The sequence below is a fragment of the Capricornis sumatraensis genome, chromosome 12, assembly GCF_032405125.1.
Source record: "Capricornis sumatraensis isolate serow.1 chromosome 12, serow.2, whole genome shotgun sequence".
Classification (NCBI taxonomy): Eukaryota; Metazoa; Chordata; class Mammalia; order Artiodactyla; family Bovidae; genus Capricornis; species Capricornis sumatraensis.
The window spans coordinates 77,395,326-77,420,641 of NC_091080.1; the positions used below are offsets into that span (position 1 = coordinate 77,395,326).

The following is a 25,316-nucleotide window of genomic DNA, read 5'->3' on the forward strand; positions in this document are numbered from 1 at the left end:
CAATTCAGAGGCATTGGAATGAATGGTATAATAAATGAACAGACCAAAAAGTAATGCAGTTATGTGGGACATGTTAGATTAATTTCAACTATGATGATCATGTAGCTTTCTTAGGAGAGATATTATTTAAACTCAGGGCTGAGTTCAAGAATTTAGGAGTGTGAACCCCCCAAATTTATCACCCAAAGAACTATCATGAAGTCCTGGGAAGACAAACTCAGTAACCCCAATCAAATAACTTATGCATATGTTATAAACTGTGCTAAATTGGACCTTTATCTTCAGTGTGTGGGTATGCATAGACATAGATGAAAGTTACATCTTGAAGCAATGTCTGCCCTCCAAAGATTCATCATCATCCCACTCTAGCCTTTTCATCAAAACTAAGGCCTGATTTGAGCTAATTTTCCATTAATGTCTTACCCTGCAAGAGTCAATCTGATAAATGAAGTATTTCCTTATTAAGTGATATTGATTTAATTAATTTAATCAGTTATTTAGCCTATTGGGATTTTAAGTGCTGGGTAAAAACAACAGTACATTTGGTTTTCATCTCCATTATAGGATAAAGGGAGCTATTGATGCTGCCTCTTTTGAGGGCAGTTTGAGAAATATATCACAAAAAAGAGACTATGAAGAGGAAAAAGGCTGAGGCTATGAAAAGGAAAAAAGCTGTGACTATACCTAGTATTGAGTGTTTACTCCTATTGAGATCTATTTTCAGTTAAAAATAAGGTATTTCTTTAAAGCAGTATGTAAAGGCATTTTAAAATTGCCTTTAGGTAATATATTCTTTAAAATTCAATTTGGCTGAGTAATATTCCACTGTATATATGTACCACAGCTTATTTATCTATTTATCTGTCAATGGACATCTAGGTTGCTTCCTTGTCCTGGCTATTGTAAATAGTGCTGCAATGAATATTGGGGTACATGTGTCTTTTTGAATTACAGTTTTATACAGAGTGAAGTAAGTCAGAGGAATAAACAAATATATATCAGTGCATATATATGGAATCTAGAAAATGGTACTGATAAGCCTATTTGCAGGGCAAGAACAGAGATGGAGACGTAGAAAATGAACTTGCGGACACAGTGGGGAAAGGAAATGGTGGAATGAATTGAGAGCGTTGCGTTGACATACATACACTGCTGTCCGACTCTGTACAACCCCATAGATGGCAGCCCACCAGGCTCCGCCATCCCTGGGATTCTCCAGGCAAGAACACTGGAGTAGGTTGCCATTTCCTTTTCTAATACATGAAAGTGAAGTTGCTCAGTCCTGTCCAACTCTTCGCAACCCCATGGACTGCAGCCTACCAGGCCTCTCCTGGTATTTACTACCATGTGTAAAATAAAGAGCTAGTGGTTACCTGCTTTATAACAGAGGGAGCCCAACCTGGTGCTCTGTGATGATCTAGAGGGGTGAGATGGGAGGGTTGGCTGAGAGAGAGGCTTAAGAGGGAAGGGATATATGTATACTTATAGCTGATTTGTATTGTTGTACGGCAGACACCAACACAGCATTGTAAAACAATTATCCTCTAATTAAAAAAAAATCAATTTGGCCTTTCATTTCTCCTTTTAATATATAGGGATATGTGCTTTAATTTCAGGAGAGTTTTTGTTCCTTTCTCTTCTGAGATTCTATATAGTTCTTTTGGTTTAAAACTATAACTGAGCTTTAATCACAAAGTTTGAATGATAATGCTTGACTGTACTGCTCTCACCTGAACACTGGCATTTTAAAGCCTCTGGTTGAAAAAGATGATGGAATTTATCATAGCACTTCAAGTGGTGTCATTTTAAAATCTCTGTCCCCATATACAAATTTTGGAAAGAGACCTCTTGCCCTTTATTAATTGCAAAAGTGATGCCAGGGGAAAAGGACTGTCTCCTTTTTGTAGGCCTCCCATCACTCACCTGTGAAATAGTGACTGAGTGATATTTACCTATGGGCATCCATCTTAAGTGATTAGTGGGAATTAAAGTAATTATTATAAATTAATGGCTGTATGACTTCTAAAAGGTTAGATATTATGGAGTTTCATTGGCAGGAAGGCAGACACTTAAAGAAATATACACTTATAGACTGTAGCATAGATCTTCCAACATTTCTAGCCACTTTGCCTTTTTATTACTTTATTCTATATGATATGATGAGTGTTGCAATCTTGGTTTTACAGATGTCTACTAAAATTGCAGTATTTTATGGGAAAGAAAAATAATTTTTCGTACAGGCTTACATGCAGTTCAGTTCGATTAGGTTCTTAATCACTCACCTAGCTTCGGCCTCTTTTCTGAATTGTTCTGCCCTGGTTTACAGCCATTGGACAGTAATTTACTTTGAACAGTAAATCCTAATTCTCTATTAAGTTGTCATATAATTTAGTAAGAATGCTGATCTGTGGTTATCAGGGTCAAAAACAAGCACTTTGTAAATTGGTTTATTGTATATCACCACAGGATCACCAAATTCAATTGTAAAAATTACTAACTTTGCATGAGCAAAAATGGCTGTGGGATTACAGATGCAATAAACTTGAAATTGATCATCATCTGTGGGTGAATTTGTAGGCAGCAGTTGGTTTGATTTATGCAATATGGGTTACAGAACAAGAGAGATATAAGTCAGCATCTCTGGTCAGTTGACATGTAGAAGGTCACTGGGAACTTGTGAATTACTGTTGGCCTGGATTTGGTGAGCAGTGTTGGAGCAGTATAATGCGATTTTTACCAAGCATGCCCATAGAAATGCCACTCAGGCCGTAGAATTGTAGATGTCTTTGAACATTTTAATATGAAGTTTTTTTGCAATGTCTAAGATAACATGGCAAATAAACTGTGAGTAGGCATGAAATTGATAGCATGTTTATAAATCTCGCTTAAACATCTCTGTTCTCAGTTCAGTTCAGTGGCTCAGTTGTGTTCAACTCTCTGCGACCCCATGGACTGCAGCATGCCAGGCCTCCCTGTCCATCACCAATTCGTGGAGGTTGTTCAAACTAATGTCCATCAAGTCGGTGATGCCATCCAGCCATCTCATCCTCTGTTGTCCCCTTCTCCTCCTGCCTTCAATCTTTCCCAGCATCAGGTCTTTTCCAGTGAGTCAGTTCTTCACATCAGGTGGCCAAAGTATTGGAGCTTGAGCTTGAGCATCAGTCGTTTCAAAGAGTATTCAGGATTGAATTCATTTAGCAATTATGGTTCTCTTTTATGAATCCCAAGATAATGTATTTATGAAACACAGTAGAAAATGAGACTGTATAAATTCTTTTAGGAAGCATGGCAAAGATGTCCTAGTCATCTCTCTGTATCCTTCCAAGGAGGACATCTTGATACTGAAGAAGAAAACATGCATAATATCAGTTCAACCTATCTATCTAAAGAAGCATTGGCTAATTATGATTTCACAAGTATGCATTAGTAAGTGGGCTTTTTTTTTGCTTTTTTTTTATTGCTTCAACATAGTATTGAACTCTGACTTCCAAATTCTTGCCTACATGAACTGTAAGAAATAACACTGTTAATTACAGCCCATTCTGTATATACTGTATAGAATAGTAGCACAACTTTTTTAATGGGTTTATTTTCTTTCTCTTTTTATTTTTTAAATTAAAAAAAATGTATTGGACTAGAGCTGCTTCACAAGGCTATTTTTCACTGTACAACAAAATGAATCAGTCATATGTATACATATATCCCTCATTTGGATTTCCTTCCCGTTTACCACAGAGCATTGGGTAGAGTTCCCTGTGCCATATATAGGTTCTCATTAGTTATTTATATTGGAAGCTTTTATAAGAAACACTTACTCTTAATTCATTTGATGAGCTCTGAAATACCCTATTTTCTTTTAAACATGAATTCTTGTGGACTTGTGCTAAATGAATTCAGGTCCTGTTTGAAAGATATGCAAGCTGGGGTGAAGTGAGAGAAACAGGTGAAACCTTTCCTTGGATGTTCCTGCTTGCTATTGAAACATGAAAGATAGGCAGGATTTCTGCTGCTTTGAGTGAGCAAAAACGGCTGTGGGATTGCAGATGCAATAAACTTGAACTTGATCATCATCTGTGGGTGAATTTGTAGGCAGCAGTTGGTTTGATTATGTAGGCAAGTTACAATGAAAGAGTTTCTGTCAGTAATGCTGTGCTTGGAGTCTGGGAGGTGAGTGAATGGTGAGAATTATGTGCTTTTTTAGATCTTATGCCTATTGGTAAGGTGGTCTTAATACATAGATGCATCTTTCCATGCTGGACTCCAAGCTTCTTAAGCACTCTCTTCTTATCCTTTGGCACCGGGCATAGTACTTAACCTGTTAATTGTTTGTTGTAAATGGTAATTGAATAAGTGAATGAATGGATGAATGACTGAAAAAAACAAGAGTCAAACGCACTCACCGTTTACTACAGAACGCCCCATGTGCTAAAAGCTATGCTGCTGCTACTGCTAAGTCGCTTCAGTTGTGTCCAACTCTGTGCAGCTCCATAGACGGCAGCCCACCAGGCTCCCCCGTCCCTGTGATTCTCCAGGTGAGAATACTGGAGTGGGTTGCCATTTCCTTCTCCAATTCAGGAAAGTGAAAAGTGAAAGTGAAGTCGCTCAGTCCTGTCCGACTCTTAGAGACCCCATGGACTGCAGCCTACCAGCCTCCTCTGTCCATGGGATTTTCCAGGCAAGAGTACTGGAGTGGGTTGCCATGGCCTTCTCTGTAAAGGTATGCTAGGGCAATGAGTACCGCAAAGGTAAATAAGACAGGCTCATAATGACTGGTTTGGGATTTAACAACAGTGGGCATGAGCAGATGACTATGGGATAGTGAGCCTTAGGTTTTTATAACAGCACCATAGAGGAACAGCTTCCTTCTCAACTCTGCTATTCTCTGTGTCCTGGAATAGAAGCCACTATCTGGGAATGAAAATTGCAAAATGTGGGTCAGTTACATTAGCCCTGCTTGTGACTCATGGTGACTTTCCCTTTAAGCACACAGTTTAGCCAAGGTCCCCATTCCTGAAATAACTACTCTGTTTCACCCTTTCTCACCTCTTTGGGAAATTCTTTACTGTATGTTAGTAGCTAGAGATAGCTAGCGAGAATCAGTTTTCTTTTGAGGCAAATAGGTATTTGGCCGTAAGATCCCAATGTGGGTTGTAGAAATGGCAGATACCATTGGTCTAGGATCATTTTCATTGAATTTGAGGACCTAAGGAATTGAAGTGAAAAGTGAACTGTTAGGCCCTTAGTCATGTCCTACTCTGCGACCCCAAGGACTATAGTCCACCAGGCTCCTCTGTCCCTGGAATTTTCCAGGCAAAATTACTGGAATGGGTAGCCATTCCCATCTCCAGGGGATCTTCCCGACCCAAGGATGGACCCCAGGTCTCCTGCACTGCAGGTGAATTCTTTACTGTCTGAGCCACCAGGGAAGCTGAAGTAATTGAAAGAAGCAGTCAACAACACACAATACTTGAGCTTCATGCCATGGTGCAACCAGAAGTGGCCCATTCCTGCCAATGCGAGTGCACTTAATTTTGCAGGAATTTTGTGAACCTGTTGTTAAGTGCAGTCTTTATTTAAAAACCACATTGTATATATGATTGACTAATGTGGGAGAATTTGGGTTTTCAAACACAGCTTGGTACAAGAGCTCAAATGGCATCAGTAATCTGCTGTTTTCCTCTTTATAGAGCCTCCATATGGCTCTCGGAAACTCCAAGCTCACATGCTCCCTGTCTTAGTTTGGGCTGCTATACCAAAGTACTGAGTTGCTTGGCATGTATCAATTAATTTAGTCACTTGTATAAAAAGGAGTTTTCATTTTTATTTTTAACTTTGTTTTTTGGTATTTAACGCATTTTACATAGAACTATTTCAAATGTAGATATAAAAAATACTGAAAGCTGTGAAAAACAAAAATCACATTGTATAAATTTACAATTAAATTAATTGTATTAAAAATAAGGTAATACTCAAAACTCATCACTTTCTAATCATTTTATTAGTAGTTAGATTCTCGATATCTTTGTATCTGTAAGGAAGAAGTGTTATGTGATGGTGTCTATTCCCAACTGGAAATTCAGGGGCATCATTTTGATAACTAGAAATCAGTCGTGGTGAGAGTATTTATACCATGGACATTGCCAAACTGTAAATTAGGACTCCCTTTCAAAACCTAGAGTTGCTTGTTAAACAGTTATCAAAACAATACTGACCCTGTATATCTTTGATACTGGGATTGATGGGCACTGAGAAGGGAGAAAAGAATAAGCAATGATTCTCAACGTTGTGTATAACCTACATGTATATGTATTTTTGCATATACACAGAGAGAGGTTTATTTTTAGGAGCTGGCTCAAGAGATGTGATTGTGGGGCTGGCAGTTCTGAAATCCGTAGGGTAGTCAGGCAGACTGAAAACTCAGAGTTGATGCTTCAGTCTTAAGGCAGAATTTCTTCTTCTCAAGGAAACCTCAATTTTTGCCCATGAGGGCTTTCAATCGATTGGATGAGGCCCACCCACAGTATGGAGAGTAATCTCCTCTACGTAAAATCACACATCTTAACCACATCTACAAAATACCTTCACAGCAACACCTAGATTAATGTTTTGTTAAATTACTGGGTACCATAGCCTAGCCACATTGACACAAAACTGTAATTTTCAGTGACACTCCTAGGCTAGAAGAAATACTATTTTACTTCTTGTTAAAACTCAAACAATTAAAATGCATTCATATCCTAAAGAAATGAGTAGCCATATGAAAATCCAATACATAGAAAATGTAAGAAAAATGATAGGTGTACATCTAAGTGAGAGTGGACATAAAGGCCTGGGGAGTCCAGAACCTTGACTTGGCTTTTTGCTTATCTTGTTCTCAGACACTTACAGATTATAACTGAAGTTTTCCATACTTAGATAACTTTCCGTTTGATTTTGAAATGCAGAAATAATGAGATCAAGATTTCTTTACTGGACTTCCTTCTTAGAGAACAATCTAGAGACTAAAAAATTAACTTTTGGATGTTGATGAGATTTCATTATCAATGCGACTACTTTCTTTATTAATATTTTATATTGAGACTACAACCTGGTGAGTTTAATACACAGAGGCGTAAGAAAGGAAAGGTCCCCTTGGAAGATTGCTGAGCTGATCAGACTGGCTGTGTATCAGAAGGTGTGTCTCTTGGGATAGCATGCTCATTAATTCTCCACTGTCCATCTTTCCCCAATTTTGGTGCCCCTCCCAGTGGGGTACTGCCTTTTGATCATTTCTCACTCTAATGTTTTTCTGATTCTATTAATACTTCAACAACAAAATACAGGGATATGATTAGAAGAGGCTCAAAGGACTCAAGACACAGCACAATAATTCACCTCTTACCTAGATGCCAAAAACTTTCACTGTTATTAAGTACCCTTCCACCTGTGGATTTAGGATCACTGACTATGAAACTCTGATTCATCCATTAGCTTTAAGATTACATTTTATATTTGCTTCTCATTAACTTTTTGTCAAAATGTTGTAGTAAGTTGAGTGGCTGTTTTGTGGTGTACTTTGAATCGTGGAATTACCTCGTCATTCAGATTTGCTATTGTCCCTGTGAAATTTAACCACAATTTTGTTGAGCTGTTGCCTATGCAGAAGAAAACTTGCCAGCAATTATATTATTTTCTGAAATCTTTCTATTCTTTACTTTCTTTAAATACTGGAAAAGATTCTGCTATGTATTCCTGTGTGTATACACCTTTGTGTATCTTTTACAAATACTGACAATCATTTGTATTATGACAGTGCTTTCATTAAATGTTTCAAAGTCTTACATGTATGAATTTAAAAAGATGTAGTCATTTTAAGACAAAGAGAAACTCCTGCTATTTAAATCCATCTATTCAGTTCAGTTCAGTTGCTCAGTCATGTCTGACTCTTTGTGACCCATGGACTACAGCCCTCCAGGCTTCCCTGTCCATCACCATCTCCTGCAGCTTGCTCAAACTCACGTTCGTGGAGTGGGTGATGCTATCCAACCATCTCATCCTGTCATCCCCTTCTCCTCCTCCTTTCAATTTTCCAAGCATCAGGGTCTTTTCCAGTGAGTCAGTTCTTTGCATCTGGTGGCCAAAGGATTGGAGTTTCAGCTTCAGCATCAGTCCTTCCAATGAATATCTAGAGCTGATTTCCCTTAGGATGGACTGGCTGGATTTCCTTGCAGTCCAAGGGACTCAAGAGTCTTCTCCAACACTATAGTTCAGAGCATTCATTGTTTAGCACTCAGTTTTCTTTATAGTCCAACTCTCACATCCCTACATGATTACTGGGAAAACCATAGTTTTGACTAGATGGATCTTTGTTGGCGAAGTAATGTCTGTACTTTTTAATATGCTGTCTAGGTTGGTCATAGCTTTTCTTCCAAGGTGCAAGCGTCTTTTAATTATATGGCTGCAATCACCATCTGTAGTGATTTTGGAGCCCAAGAAAATAAAGTCTGTCACTGTTTCCATTGTTTCCCCACCTATTTGCCATGAAGTGATGGGACTGGATGCCATGATCTTTGTTCCTTGAATATTGAGTGTTAAGCCAGCTTTTTCACTCTCCTCTTTCACCTTCATCAAGAGTCTCTTTAGTTCCTCTTTGCTTTCTGCCATAAGGATGGTGTCATCTGCACATCTGAAGTTACTGATATTTCTCCCAGCAAGCTTGATTCCAGCTTGTGCTTTATCCAGCTTAGCAGTTCACACGAAGTACTGTGCATATAAGTAAATAAGCAAGGTGACAATATATTTATACCCATGGACAGTATGGAACAATCAAACTATTGACAAGGTTAATAATTTTTATTATATATCGAGTCAAGGTAAGATGTGAGAAAAAGCAAAGATAGCTTTTCCTACTCCAGCTGCTACATACTCTCTGAGATCATCCTGATTCAAGCAACCCGCTCTCTGTCCCACAAACTCCTTACTCTTTGCTAATTTTGACCACATTTCTATTCTTTGCCCTAACTTCAGCCCCAGATCATCAGCTTTTCTGAAATAACAAATGCAAGGGAATGATAAAGGCCAGAAACATTGGCACAAGATCCGTGAATGTGGGATCTTTACAACTTAAGAGAATTATGTTTAAAATCCTATTTATGCAATTCTTGGAACAGATTTAAACAACTCATGGATGCCACTCAGAATTATTTTTACAACATGCAGAGTGAAAATTTTATAACTAAGGGAACTGGTAGTCAAAGTCTTTATCAGGAAGTCAAAAACATGAAAGAGGACACAATTGTAGCTTCTTTGAGTGATAAGATCCACTGAAGTAGAACATGAATTTCTCACATCTTGTGTAAAAGTTTAAAATTTCTGATCATGGCACTGAATAACTTTGTGAAAGAAAAGCAGCCCTCAAGACATGAAAGGATCATTCATAATAACCTTTCACACTGAAAAATGTTAAAGACGTGCTTATCTGGAGGTCTGGGGAATTTGAATTTAAAGAAATGAACTGGAACATAGATTTGAAAACTACTGCTTTTTCTAAATTCTGCCACTTCTGATTAGCTCATAGAGGAACTTTATAATACTAAAAACAGTCCAGGACTATTAACTCCAATTTAAATTTTCTTAGCTATCACAAACTCAGCTAAAAGTTCACTTACTCTTAACTTTCCTAAACCTGTTTCCTTCGATTCTTTGCTCTAGTCAACTTACCAGGCACCAGATGAATAAAATGAATGGTTATTTGAAGTGACATATCAAATGATGAGGAGACTCTATCTGGGTACCAGACACAGCTAATTGACTGCGGGGATTCTAATAGTTCAAGGATGAGAGAACTTTGGCATAGAACATATGCTCCGAAGAGGGCCAAGTCTAAGACAAATATCGCACTCTAATCAAATGGAATTTATAGATTCAGACGTTGAAGTGCTGTGCTTTGTGAGCTCTTGCCATCTTCTTTGTATTTTTGAGTTTTTTTTTTTTAAATTTCCTACCTACTTTTTAAAAATAATCTTCAGCTTGCTTTTATTCTGTTTTTATTTAATTGGAAAATAATTGCTTTATAACGTTGCATTGTTTTCTGCCATACAACTGTGCAAACCAGTCATAACTATATACATAGTCCCTTCCTTGTGAGCCTCCCTGCCTCCTACGTGCCTTCTAGGAAGTGTCAGGGTAGTAATTTCCCTCCACACTCCCAAGCTCTATGAAACCAAGTGTTTGGCTGTCTGTAGTCTGTGAAATGTGACTCATTCGGTGCATTGCATTTTTGTTGTTTGTTTATTTGGGATGGGCATTCTGAGGCCCCCATGTGTCACCTCCGAGGGCAGTGAGTCTCCGGTCACTGACCCATAGAGGCCGGCGTCTGTGGTTAATGAGGTCCTCCTGCCTCCTGCTCTTTCCCACCGTGCCACTCACCAGGTCTATTCCTGGAGGCTTTCAGACGCTGGGCCCTCCCTGGAGGGAGCTCCATCTGGCAAGCGTCACATTTCTGCTGTCATCTCAGCATCTTGGAGTGAAAACAAACTCCTGGGCTGGCATTCATGGAAAGACTTTGTAAAGAAAGGGTGACACGTAGTTGAAAGGAGTGTGTAGAGGGAGGAACAGCCCCATCTCTTCTGTCTGGGAAGACAGATGACAATTTATGGTGTGAGTGTATGTCCCAGAGCCTTTGCTCATCCTCTGTCTTCCGGTGGAACTCCCTTCTTTCACATTTACCATTCCCCTTATTTATTTTAGTTATAATAAAATTCCAGCTTAAATTTTTTCTTTGTGTGTGTGTGTGTGTGTTTATTTTTTATTGGAGTGTAGTTGATTTACAATGGTGTGTCAGTTCCAGGTGTGAAATGAGCAAAGTGAATCAGTCATACATATACACATATCTGCTCTTTTTAGATTCTCTTCCAATATAGGTCATTAAAGAGTATTGAGTAGAATTCTGTCTTATACAGTAGGGCCTTATAGTGTGTATATAGCAGCCTCCACCTTCCAGTTTATCTCTACCTCACCTCTTAGCCCTTGGTAACCATTAGCCTTCTACATCTGTAACTCTATTTCTGTTTTATAGATAAGTTCATTTGTACCTCTTTTTTTTTTTTAATTCCACATATAGGCACTATCATATGATACTTGTCTTTCTCTGACTTCACTCAGTATGACAGTTCTAGGTCCATCCTTTCCACTGCAGATATCATTACTTCATTCTTTTTTATGGCTGAGTAATACCAATATTTATTTTAGAGCTAATGATAATTTCTGTAAACATTCAGGGACTTGGGAATTCACTAGCATGAACTTCAGATGCCCTAAGGAAACAAGCACATGTATAAACTGATTGTCTGACCTTGCATCTAATATTCCTGGATGTGAACCTATCATCATGATTTGCACAGAGGAGATTTTCAGTACATGTTTGATATGTCAAGGCACAGTCATCAAAGTTTCAACTTTACATTTTCTGCCGTTATTGTCTCTTATCCTGACCTTCCAGAACCATCTATTTAGTATCTTTATTATTAGTGATCGTGGAGGTGCCTGGTGGTGCTCCAGTTGAGCTAAATGTTGTATCTAGTTATGGAATAGGTAACATATAGAGAACCTAAGGGATCTGAGAAAGGAGAGTGGGTGGGAAACTCTAAAAGAACAACAGATTTTTTCACCTTCATAAATTGCAACTTGGGAAGAAACCCATTATTAATAGAAATACTGTAAGTGTCAGGAAGTATGTAAGCTGAGAAAAGTTTCACATTCTTGCTCTTTGGAGAAATTGTGAGAGGTAATTCTTTATCCAGCCAAGTAGCTGTCATGTCTGATTTCAGAAAGTCAGTACTTTAGGTGTTACAGGCCTTATGGTCTCTTTCATAACTACTCTTCTCTTCTAACCCTACAACAGCCGTAAACAAGGTATGAATGAGTGGGTGGGACTGTTATCCAATAAAACTTTATTTATGGACAGTTAAATTGGGATTTCATGAAGTATCATGTAGCACATAATATCATTTTTTTAATTCTTTAAAAAAATAATTTTTCTTACAGGTCTTATCAATACAGATGGCAGGCTGGATTTGGCCCAGAGGCTATGTTTGACCCTGTTCTAGGGTCAAAACCAAAACAGATTAACCCACTCACTCAAAACAAAATTAGCCAATTGTCCTAAGTCTTATTGGCCATTTAAAGTCATCAGTTGTTTTCACAGTTATCAGTGGCCTCAGATGAGGGGGAGAGAGGAGCTATTAAGAATGTAATTCCTCCACAACCTTCTTCTCCAGTGATGTGTTAGGAAGGAAGCAAGGCTTAGTCTCAATGGACTGCGTGTTTCATGACCTCTGGTTGTTTGGGGACATCGTCGTGGTCTCTTCCTAGGTTCTCTAACAGGCACTTTGCATAAAAGATTCACTCTTCCTGTAGCATGATTCTTCATCATTCTGGTGATTTCCACATATCTTCACTTTTTCTAATTTATCTATCTCTGTCTTTCCATCTCTTTAGTTTTTTTTTTTTTTTTCTCTGCCAGGAACAAAGGAGGAGACATCAGTTACCTTCTTAAGGACACTACAATTCATTTAAAAAAAAAAAAGCTCACCCTGCTTTGCATTAGTAAATCAACTTCCTACATATATCTTCATGGCCCTATACACACACACAGAAATAATAGGTTTGGTTTAAATTTAGCCCGCTAAGAAGTACCTTTCTCTTTTTATTTATCACCTGAGATAAAATACTGATTTTCTTGGAGCGATTTGAAGTTAGAAGACCACCAATCCATTCTAATTTCATGCATGTAGATCCACGGCGTTTCTTTCACAAATGTTACCCTCAGGTCATGAAATGTTTATTTTCTTTTGGTCAGTTTTTCACCACAAGTCCCATGCCTTTTGTTGTAAACTCACTTGTAATGATTCAGAAATAGAATGCAGTCCCAATGTACTACTAAATCCTGAGAAATGGATGGTTCAATTGTGCATATTATAGTCAAAATGGAATAGAGTGTTTTTTTTTTTTTCCAGTAGTTTAAAACAGGTTAGAGAAACGAACATTCTGCGAAGTTGTTAATCTTAAATATCTCTTTGATCTGGAAACTGTTCTTATCAGTTAGTTTTGGTATTTAAAAAAGAAAATTAGTGATTTGTGGACCATTTGCCACACTTATTCCTTCCCAGTCTCTTCAACTATAGATTTATGCTTCTTAATGGGATGTGAGTATCAGAAGCACTTGAGGAAAAATTTCAAAATTTTCATGTTCTATCCCGCCCCCTTTTGGAATGATTTGCCCCTTCAAATCAGAGCCCATCAGGAACACACCTGCATCGAATGAGTAATCACTCAATGCAGCAAGTGAGAATACACTGTAGAGAACCTCAGGATTTCTCAGTTAGAGGGACTTTGCAGGCATGTGTGCCTAGTCGCTTCAATTGTACTCGACTCTTTGAGACCCTATGAACTGTAGCCCCCAGGCTGCTCTGTCTATGAGATTCTCCAGGCAAGAATACTAGAGTGGGTTCCATGCCCTCCTCCAGGTGTTCTTCCCGACCCAGGGATCAAACCCACGCCTCTTGTGTCTCCTGCATGGGCAAGCCGGTTCCTGGAAAGCCCAAGAGGGACTTTAACAGATTCTTTTATAGAATTTGGATTTTGGTGGATGATGTGGGGGAAGTGCTCCAAGAAGCGGCACTTCACCCTAGATCGGATGCTCTCAAAGGTGCAGGTAGTTCCATAGTAAGGTATCTCAACCAAAGTGACCAGCAAGGGGGATGACTGTGGTGAAGATCAGTCAATAAAAGGATAAATGTAAAAGTACAGACGCTCATCTTGCCAGTGAGAGGAGATTTTTGGTACTTTTGGATGGCACAATCGCCTTGTTTTTGTCTGTGTTTAGACAAAATTTTTACATGGCCTTGCTTTGCCTCATGTCATCATGGTGTCAGAATGATCTTGTCTGAGATGGGTGTTCTGTGAGCTTGTTTACATGTAATAGACTATGGTGACTTGGCCGTGAGTGCTAGGCTGGACTCTGAATGTCCAGAGCAGTTTGTTTTGTCTTTACGCATATGTACTCCCTGCCCCCCTTTCTGGTATAACTTTTTCATAACATACTGTGAAGCTTTTATTAGAAGATATTTGAAATGTACAGAAAAGTAGTGATAGTAATATAATAAGTGAAAGTGAAATAGCTCAGCCATGTCCGACTCTTTGTGACCCCATGGACTGTAGCCTACCAGGCTTCTCCATCCATGGAATTTTCCAGGTAAGAATACTGGAGTGGGTTGCCATTTCCTTCTCCAAGTAATATAATAAACACCATGTAAATATCTAGCAACTTATGAAATGAAAGATTACAGATAAAAGTATCTGGGCATTTCTCTCAAATCCTAATTCCTCCTGGGAGGAAACTGTGATCTTGAAATTGATGTTGATGTTTATCATTCTCAATACACTTCCTTTTTAAAAAAGATATTCATAATGTTTTATGGTCTCCTTCCCTTTCAGGAGTTATGTAAGTTCTAACTTTAATGCAGACCTGTGATCCTTTTTTTATTCTGGGGTTGTTTTAAGTAGGCATGAAAGCATCCAACTTCATGAAGAACCATGAGACAGGCACCCTATACTTCACACGGGGCATAATTTTATATAAGTACTGTTAAATATTATAAATGAATTTTAATCACCACATCAAGTACTCTGTTCGTTTGGTTTCTCCATGCCCTATAGTGATTTTAATCACAGGGGCAATTTGTTGGTTTTATTTAGCAAAATATTGGGTGGATTTTCCTTCTTCCCTCCACTGGCTCTCTTAAACATTTTTGACACTAACGGAGCTGAATCGATTGGAAATTCACATTTTATGCAATAACAGACCATTTTAATTTCATGAAGCAAGCAAAGGTTTGGCTTCCACTTGCGAGTAGCACTGAAGAAAGCAATATTGTCAAAGGAAGCAGCCCAGTATATCCAGAGATAAATCTGTCGAATTAAACCCAAGACTTTCATTAGCTCTTACTTTACATTTCCCTACAACATAAGCATTAATTAAACCCATCGGCGCCTTTCCCCTTGCAGGAGACATTTCTCTCTGACAAGGAATGTCAACCAAGGGAACGCGTGGCATAGGAGATCTGCCAGTAAAATCACACTTGCTTTCACAGGGAGGAAGGCTGATGCATTCTGACGGTTGGACGGGCAGGCACAGAACTCAGCGAATGATTGCCATCTTTTCTTGCCCCCGCCGTCTAACAGTCTATGGTGGTGGGCTGACTGTTTCTTGCCTCACTCGAGGTTTCTAAAGATAAGCACACTTATAACTGTGTTGCATCTCTTGTCACCTGTTGTTACTCGGTACATTTCAAATAAAAGCAGGGGCCTTGTGGTCTTCTGAGGTCTTTAACATACCTTTGCTTATGTGACAGGGGCTGGAACTAAATGTCAGGTCTCTTAGTCACTTTGGGTGCTGCGACAGAAATATCATAAACTGCTGCTGCTGCTAAGTTGCTTCAGTCGTGTCCTACTCTGTGTGACCCCATAGATGGCAGCCCACCAGGCTCCCCCATCTCTGGGATTCTCCAGGCAAGAACACTGAAGTGGGTTGTCATTTCCTTCTCCAATCCATGAAAGTGAGAAGTGAAAGTGAAGTCGCTCAGTCACGTCTGACTCTTTGTGATCTGTAGCCTACCAGGCTCCTCTGTCCATGGGATTTCCCAGCAGGAGTACTGGAGCGGGTTGCCATTTCCTTCTGGCTGATAAATAGCAAACATTTGCTTCTCATATTTCCAGAGGCTGGATAGTTTAAGATCACTGGTGGATTCAGTGTCTGGTAAGGGTCTACTCCCTGATTCAAGACCCCATCTTTTGGCTCTGTTCCAATGTGCCAGAAAGGGCAAGCTTGGTCTCTTGGGGGACTCTTCTCTAGGTCTTGAGTGTGGGTACCAATCCCATTCATGACCTAAATACTTCCCGAAGGCCCCATTTCCTAACATTGTTGCCCTGGGGCTTAGGGTTCAACACATGAATTTATTGGGGAGGACAGAGACTATCAGACTGTGGGCTTGGGTTCAACTTGAGTCTGGAGTATTTGGAATGGTAGGCACCGCAAGGCCCAGACGAAAGTCCATGGAGAGGGCTGAGGGGCTGGTGAAACAGGGACCCTGGTATTTAAGGGAAATGCCAGAAAAACAAACACCCTGAAGGCCTGACCGACCATTCTGTGCTGACATTCCCTTCCTTCTTGCAGGAGAACACTTGAGAATCTGTCCTCAAGAATACACGTGCTGCACCACGGAAATGGAAGACAAGCTCAGTCAACAGAGCAAACTGGAGTTTGAAAACCTGGTGGAGGAGACGAGCCACTTCGTGCGCACCACGTTCGTGTCCAGGCACAAGAAGTTTGACGGTAGGCGGCAGCTTTTCCTTCTCCTCATGCTGGCTGCGCTTTCCGAGGCGAGATTCTTGATCCTATATGGAAAACATATTCTTTAAGTGGAAGCTTTTCTTTCCTTCTTAAACATTTATACCTGTGTCTATTTTTAGGAAAGCCATGAGCACTCTTGACAGTTTGTACAGCTTGGAAAAACCTGAGTTAACAAAGAGCTGTTTGGCATTTGCAGTTTGCCTGTGAGATTTATTTGGAATGATTTTGGCTTACATTTTCATTATTAGAGTGATTCTAAGTCAGCTTTTGTCACACCAGAGCTCGTCTTGAGTTTCCATCTAGGGATTTGCCCTGAAGTCATTAAATGTCATTGAAAATTATTTGAAATAGAACGTCACTTTTAAGAGGACAGACTTGTTTTAAGTGCCAGTTGATGCGGACTCCTTTATTTTAGAATGTACCTTTCCTGTAATATAAGTAACTGCATTTTATATTGTAGTTGAAATTGTCTGGCAGAAGGTTTTGACCCTTTATTGATTTCCTGGTTATAAGCAATTGACTTCATTTCTATATTCTGTTTGTTAAGTAAACATTTTGTATTAGAAAGCACAATGAGCAAAAATAAGTATGACTAGGATTCATTGTTGGATTTTCCCCTTGGAGCCTCAGAAAGATTTTCAAAAGCAATCTGACTTTTATCCACTGAATGAATAATGATAGCGATAAAGATAATATTCTTGGGTAGTGAGGTGTTGTCAGTGCTCTGTGAAATGAATGCCCCTTCCTATGGCTCCTTGTAAACCAGACTTTCAAATTGTAGGGACCCTTTCTTGTGTGCCTCGGTCTTAGAAAACTGCCCGACAGAAACAGAACAGCCATTCATTTCCTCCATCCTTTCCAATCAATGCACAACAAAGCTGGTTCAGAAAAATCTTGCTAAGTTTGTCTTTTTTTTTTTCTTTCCCTCTCTGTAGTAGATAAAATGTTCTTCTTGGTGGCTGCTTTAAATTGGCTGTGTTGATGTCTCTTAGATTAGTCCTCCAGGTTCTAAAATCAAGATTATGTGACATTTTCTGTGGAAGTGAAAGGGACTTACATTGTTGCAAATATATTTCAGCATTTTCATGTTCTTCCTCTTTCTCTCTGTGTTCAACTGTATGTAGGGATGTATATAAAAGTAACTCTTTATTTAGATATGATGCTGTGACTATTGTTCCCTTGAGTGCAACTAGCGAGGACTTGGGAGTTGGCCTTGATTTACAGATTATAAATCCAGTGACTTTTAGGAGCCCTGAAGGGGCTCTGTTCTTGAGGAACTATAATGTATAGTATTACTTCAAATTGAAGCAAATTGAGATGTGTTATCCTGTGTTACAGAAAGCAGGGGAGGGTGACCTGCTGCTCTGACTTTGACCTGTATCTTTAGAAAACAGCTCTTAGTGCTTTTATAAAGTCAAGGTCCAAAATTAAGTAGGAATAATCCCAGGGCAGTATTCACCTTGTGCATGCGTGCAAGCTCAGTCACTTTAGTCGTGTCCCACTCTTTGCCACCCTATGGACTATAGCCCGCCAGGCAGTTCTGTCCATGGGATTCTCTAGGCAAGAATACTAGAATAGGTTGCCATGCCCTCCTGCAGGAGATCTTCCTGACCCAGGGATCAAACCTGTGTCTCAGGCAGGTTCTTTACCGCTGAACCACTGGGGAAGCCCATGTTACATAATATATATTCCTTTAAATAAAGATATTAGACTTAAGGTAGATTTTTGGGGTATTGATTTTTTTTTTTTTTTTAAATAATGAGTAAAGCTGTTCAACAAGACTGAGTCAGGTACTTCCTGTATTCATCTATCAATGACTTTCAATATCTTTGGATTTATAATTATTAAACCCAGACGTGTTTCTCCTATTAAAAAAAGCCACTCATTCTTTCTTGCTTTCTCTCTCTCTCTCTGTGTCTTTCTCTTTACGGGTATGTTCTAAATTGTTCTAATGTATTTAAGGGTCTTAAGTCAGTCGGTTTGACAGGACATTGATTTTGCTAAGATTTGATCTGACATGGGGTGATGAATTCTTTAACAACAGTGCGTTTCATTGTAGTTGCATTAGGCTGGAATGGGAGAGAACTTAAGGAAGCTTTCAGTTATTTTATTTTATTTTATTTTTCCAAAATATAAATGGGATCTGGTGAGCTTAGTTTCTGAAGAGTTGTCTTAATAAATCATAAAAATTAGTCAGCATTATAATTTCTGCCCGTCGTTTGAGCAATTTCATGAAGGTCATCCATGCAATTGTATGATATATCTTTTTATCCCACAAAAGCGATCCTGCTAAGTCACCTTTCAGGAATGCTGGTACATTCATGAGAGCAGTTTTCCATTTGTTCCCTTACCTTTTTTTTTTTTTTTTTCATATTCCTGGATGAACCTGATGGTGCTTTGAGGGGCTTTATTTTTAGTAGCTTCCTATTCTGAGTCATTTTGCATGATTGCTGGAGTCTCTTGATCCAAAGTGTTCATTTTGCATCTCTGCCTCTGGTCCCACTTTCTCAGAGATCTTGATTTCTCATTGGATTTTAGGCATCTTTGTTGGTTATGTGTTCTTTATTATATGAAAGAGGACTGTATCATATGAGAAGGTGGCCACTTACCTTCCTATTTTCAATAAGTACAGCAACAATTTAAATTGCACCTAATATATGTGATTCAGTCCAAACTCTATTCAGAGCGGCTAGATTCAATCACAGTTAATCATTAGTCTACAGTCTAGTCATTATGCTAGAAATGTTTTTATTCCATTTAGCTTGTCATTTTGTGGTAGAGGTGACTTTTAAAATTTGAAATTCAGAAACATTTAACAGAACATAACATTACATTTATTGTCATATTCTTTCCCATTTTCTATTAATATCTTTGGTAATATTTAGTAGATACTGTATAAAATTATAAATATTCATTGCCTGGTTGGAGGCTAAACCTGAATGAATCTGAATTTTCCCCAATTTCCTTAAAGGGCCCAGCTTTGCTCCCTAGCTCCATTAGCTTAAAATGTATTGCTGTGAAGCAGTGAATAGAAAGAAAGGGTAGCTGTGAGGCAATGAATTGAAAAAGTATATAAAACCCATTGCAGAAAATTTCACTCTTTAGCAGTGAATTTCCTTATAGACGAGCAGATTTTTTTCCCCTTTTTTAAACATAGAGTTGAAATATGATGAATGTATGTACAAGTTTAGATCCTTGGCACTAGTACTCTTCCAAGTGCTTTACATGGGTTTTATTTGTTTGCTTGTTCTCCCTTTTCTGGCCAAATCTCCACCTCTGCTTGGCATTATACATCCCTGCAAACCCCTCACCTGTTGGCGAGAACCTGGCCACTGCTGATTCTCAGAGACACAGGGATGCTCTCAGTTTGCTCTGTAGCCAAGCCTAGGTTTTCCAGTACACTCCAGTGGTTAAAATCATGGATGAAGGTCCAGCCAGGTACACCTGGAAGAATGATCACAACTCTATTCCCTGACTTACGGCCTTTCTCACTTTTGCCAAGTACCCCAGATAGCCAGATCATATAAAAATACAGATAAAGAGAGTGACATCTTTGTGTACCCACTCATTTTCCTAGCATTTTGGTGTTTAGTAACTGCCTGACCTGTCAGATTAACATCTGTGTCCAAATCCCAGTGGCTGTCTTGATTCAAATTTGTAAAGATCCTAGGAAAATGGAGAGCAACCAAATACTCAGATAATAGGAATGGTAATAATAGGCAACGTCTGGCCATGTTCCTCGCCCATTACAGACGTTAACCTGTTTACCAGCAGTGAGCTGCAGTGCAGAGCTACAGACTCTCAGTGGCAGAGTCAGCATCCTGTCCCAGGCTGAGCCCTCCTGGGTTCTTGCTCTTATTCACAACCACCCCATAATCTCTCTCTTGTTTTCTATCCCCAAATGTGCTGAGATTTCACCATCAGCAGCATCTTTTCCTCTATCTCCCACCGCCAGGTACTCCCAGTAATTGTGGGAAAGAGGTGGAAATATCTTACAGAGAAATGTGGAAAGAGATTAAAAACAAATCCTTAAAGAAAGAAAATAAAATTACTCACCTAAATATAGTCCAGCCCCCAAGGAACTTGGAACCTGGAGAGAGTAAATGACGTGCCAAGTTTCCACCAAGAATGATGAAACCAAGACTATAAGCTGATGCTCTTGACTTACATCAGACTTAGAAACAGTAATATGATAGCAAGTCGATATTTGGCTGAAATTCTAACTCAGCTTTTATTTGTTTTCAGTGGACGCTGGCTAAAAATTACTGATATTCTTTCAACAAGGAAATTGTGATATTGGTGGCTAAAGAATCTAGCCATATTTTTGGAAAAGACAGCATCAGTGTTTAATTGAATATTGTCCCTAAATTAAAAGGACATGAGTGTTTTGTGCAAAAGAAAAGTTAATAAATCAATGAAGGCATGTTATTTATTCTCCTCACCTCATGAAGCCCTGGTAGCTTCTATCCTGATGTAAGCACAAGCACCCTATTCTCCAGAGTCATATATGGAATATGGATTATTCAGAAACAGAAAAATTTAGTTGAAGGGATATATTACTTTGGAAGTTTTTTCTTTGTACTTATTTGAGCTGGTATTTATTCATCTGAATCTCAATATGAGGTTTTTTGTTTAGTGTGTTCTTGGTCTTATTATTTTACTTTGCTTCTTGGTTTTTATTTATGTATTTTTATGATATACATTTGTCCAGAGATCTTGGCAGCAAGTACATTTTTAAAAGAAAAAGAAAAAAAAAGTTGAGCAGTAATTTCCATCCTCCCAAAGAACTTATTCCATGGTAACACCCTCAGAATTCTCATTGTGACTGAATGCGGAAATAATTTATACATGGCGCCATAATATTTTTTGCTGCAAATCTGCTTGTGTTTTCTTTTTAAATATCATTTCTCATCTATATGCTATAGAGATGACAATAATGTAATGATATCTTTAAAATATGGCCTAATTTTCTCACAGAATATACTTATTTGAAAAGCAAAAATCCCTGAGTAGTTTTCCTCATGGTAGCAGAGTCTTCTAAATTTCCTGTTACATGGGTGCTCTGTGTGTGTGTGTGTGTGTGTGTGTGTGTGTGTGTGTGAGTGAGATTTCGATTTGGAAATATTTATTCAGAACTTATTGTATAAAGACATCTAGCTAAGGATCTAGTACATACAAAGATGACTAATAATGACAAAAATATGGTCAGTCCATCACAGAATTTACCTTGTTGGGGGTCTAGACATCTGTATTAAGCTAACTGTAAGGGAGCCAGAATTGACTCTGCCATATAGTGGAAGTCCAGAGAAAACTGGAAGGAGTCAAGTATTTTATTGAGACACTAGAGAAGAAAATCAAAAATATAAGTGATTAGTGCTTGCTATGACAGGGCTTCCCCAGTGGCTCAGTGGTAAAGAACCTGCCTGCCATTGCAGAGAGATGGGTTTAATCTCTGAGTTGCGAAGATCCCGTGGAGTAGGAACTGGCCACCCACTCCAATCTTCTTGCTTCGGAAATCCCATGGACAGAGAAACCTGGAGGGCTGCAGTCCATGTGGTCGCAAAGGAGTCAGACACAACTGAGCAACTAAACAATTGGAGACTTTTAGAAGATGGAACACACTGGACCCTTAAAGAATGACTTAAGGTTGTAAAGGTTAAAGAGGTGCCAGGAGGCGGGTGGCAGGAGGAAGTATAGGCATCAATCTTGTTTGCATAGTCCACAAAGTCCTTGGGACATGCCAACATAATTACAATCGATTCCTCAACAGTGTTAATTTATTGACATTTGGCACACATTCATGATGTAAATAATCTGTAGAAACATTTTTTTTTGTTCCTGTATCAGTCTGCCGTTGTTTTGTAACAACCAACCACAGCATTTCAGGGCATAAGTAAGATGCTTCTCTTTTTCCTTGAATGTGTCTTTGGATAGCTGGAGTTTGGCTGTTTCAAGCCTTTGCCCAACGAGGCTGCCTCTAAACTGTGGATTTGGTCTGGTCAGTTCTAGACATTTGTTTTTGGAAGTAGGTCTCTACCTACATTCTTCTCATGGTGGAGTCTGGAGACTGTATTACACAAGCAGAAGCATGATGCCCCTGAAAGCCTAAGTTAGAACTGGCAGGTTGTCGTCTCAGCTCCTGTTGGCCAAAACAGACTGAATACCACTGATGGGCAGAGAGTGTTTAACCCCGAAGAAGATGGAGGTGAGGAAAGGAGTAAATATTTCTACATCCTAACCCCACAGTCCTGGACTGATTTCTTCTTGCTATTCCTTAAGTAATGTTTTCCCTTTCATGTTGACTTGTGATATATGTATTTTTGGCAGGGTGGGGAGGGAGGCAGATTTTTCTAGTAATTCAAGAACAATAATTATTTTCCAAATAAAGCACAATTAGTCAAACGCTCCTGTTACAGACTACCTCTCATATCTTAGCACATTAACAAACATACTTAGGACACACACATACCACTTTCTTGATATTATTCAAGAATACACAGATGTGATATTTCCATTTCTTATGTTTCTACCCCCCCCTTGATTATTGACCAGAATAACACGTTAACTATAACTTCCTGAGGGTTGTCATGTTAATCAGCATATGATGTAGTTACCCAAATGCCTCCTTGAACATTGCTGGGCCAGTACATCAGCGATATATGGGCTTCCCTGATGGCTCAGCAGTAAAGAGACTACCTGCAATGCAGGAGAGCTAGGAGATGTAAATTCCGTCCCTGGGTTGGTAAGATCCTGTAGACGAGGGCGTGTCAACCCACTCCAGTATTCTAGATTGGAAAATCCCATGGACAGTGGAGCCTGGTGGGCTATAGTCTGTGGGGGTCACAAAGCATTTTACGTATCACCGATATGTATTTCATCTGGATGACACTCCTCTGGAAGTCACAATGTGCTGAACTGGGTTTTAGAAATTAGAGAAATGGTCTCTCTGGCGTTGGAAAGTAATCTGACAATTTTTGCAAAGGGCAACCCTTCCAAAAACAAGAATCAACTAATCAGGGATTGGTTTTGCCACAATTAGTAAACAGATTTATAAATCGCAAATGCCTTCCTTGTGAGGGGTGTTGAAATAAATGGTCCTTGCATGGTTGAAGACTCTTTCAACAGAGGGCAGATCTTTGTGTAAGTGGAATCTCCCTCCCTTCTTCCTTTCTTCCTTCGTTTCTCTCTCTGTCTCTTTTTCTTCTCTTTGGACAGATCTTTCAAAACTAACAAAATACTGCTGATCAGTAGCTTTGTGTCTTTTGTGATGAATTCCCAATCATTTTCTAATTCTTACTCCACTACCACATACCTCAGTAACTGAAAACATTAAGCTCCCAGTGTAGTTGTAATATTATCATCTTATTATCATCAATTCCCTTGCATGGTGGCTTTGCTGAGCAGCTGTTTCACAGACAAGCCAAGTTCTTTTAAGTATTTCTCTATCAGAGAAACCAGCCTACCAGAAGGGTTCTTGGTCATGAATGTTAATGAGCAGACAAGTATCTCTTCCCTGACAGTGGCTCACTAATCCTTTGAGTAAGCATGACTAAATTATAAGAGAAATTTTATTTCAGTTAAATTGATCTGCCACTGGATAGAGAAACAGATTTTCTTATTTTACTGAAAATCAAGAAAAATATTTAATGGTGATATAAATTAGAGTTTGGTGGAAACATTTTGGTCCTCAGACTTGGGAATGCAGTAGCTCAGTGTAGACTGGTTCAATTGTGTGGTATGTATAAAGTTGATGCAAACTTCATTGTCTCCTGTTAGGTGTGATGTGCAATGGGGAACAGTGTAAATCCTAACTCTTCAGCTGGAATTTTGTATGAAGAAGCTCTTGACCTTTCTCAAGTGGTGTGGAATTAGAATAAAAACTGGGCTTTCTTCATTCACTGAGATGATATCCCTTCAGTTCAGTCGCTCAGTCGTGTCTGACTCTTTGCGACCCCATGAATTGCAGCACGCCAGGCCTCCCTGTCCATCACCAACTCCCGGAGTTCAACTCAGACTCACGTCCATCAAGTCAGTGATGCTATCCAGCCATCTCATCCTCTGTCATCCCCTTCTCCTCCTGCCCCCAATCCCTCCCAGCATCAGAGTCTTTTCCAATGAGGCAACTCTTCGCATGAGGTGGCCAAAGTACTGGAGTTTCAGCTTTAGCATTATTCCTTCCAAAGAAATCCCAGGGCTGATCTCCTTCAAAATAGATGGGTTGAATCTCCTTGCTGTCCAAGGGACTCCCAAGAGTCTTCTCCAACACCACAGTTCAAAAGCATCAATTCTTCAGTGCTCAGCTTTCTTCACAGTCCCAACTCTCACATCCATACATGACCACAGGAAAAACCATAGCCTTGACGGACCTTAGTCGGCAAAGTAATGTCTCTGCTTTTGAATATGCTATCTAGGTTGGTCATAACTTTTCTTCCGAGGAGTAAGCGTCTTTTAATATCATGGCTGCAGTCACCATCTGCAGTGATTTGGGAGCCCAAAAAGATAAAGTCTGACACTGTTTCCACTGTTTCCCTATCTATTTGCCATGAAGTGATGGGACCAGATGCCATGATCTTCGTTTTCTGAATGTTGAGCTTTAAGCCAACTTTTTCACTCTCCTCTTTCATTTTCATCAAGAGGCTTTTTAGCTCCTCTTCACTTTCTGCCATAAGGGTGGTGTCATCTGCATACCTGAGGTTATTGATATTTCTCCCAGCAATCTTGATTCCAGCTTGTGCTTCGTCCAGCCAGCGTTTCTCATGATGTACTCTGCATATAAGTTAAATAAGCAGGGTGACAAAATACAGCCTTGATGTACTCCTTTTCCTATTTGGAAACAGTCTGTTGTTCCATGTCCAGTTCTACCTGTTGCTTTCTGACCTGTATATAGGTTTCTCAAGAGGCAGGTCAGGTGGTCTGGTATTCCCAT

General features: G+C 39.3%; 1 protein-coding gene across 1 annotated transcript in view; it reads left to right on the forward strand.

The window, feature by feature from the left end:
• Positions 1–25,316, forward strand: part of GPC6 (glypican 6) — a 1,216,347-nt gene that overhangs the window by 282,444 nt on the left and 908,587 nt on the right. Inside the window, exon 2 of the mRNA XM_068984623.1 lies at positions 16,214–16,372. Coding sequence (XP_068840724.1) covers positions 16,214–16,372 — 159 coding nt within the window. The remainder of the gene's footprint in view (positions 1–16,213; positions 16,373–25,316) is intronic.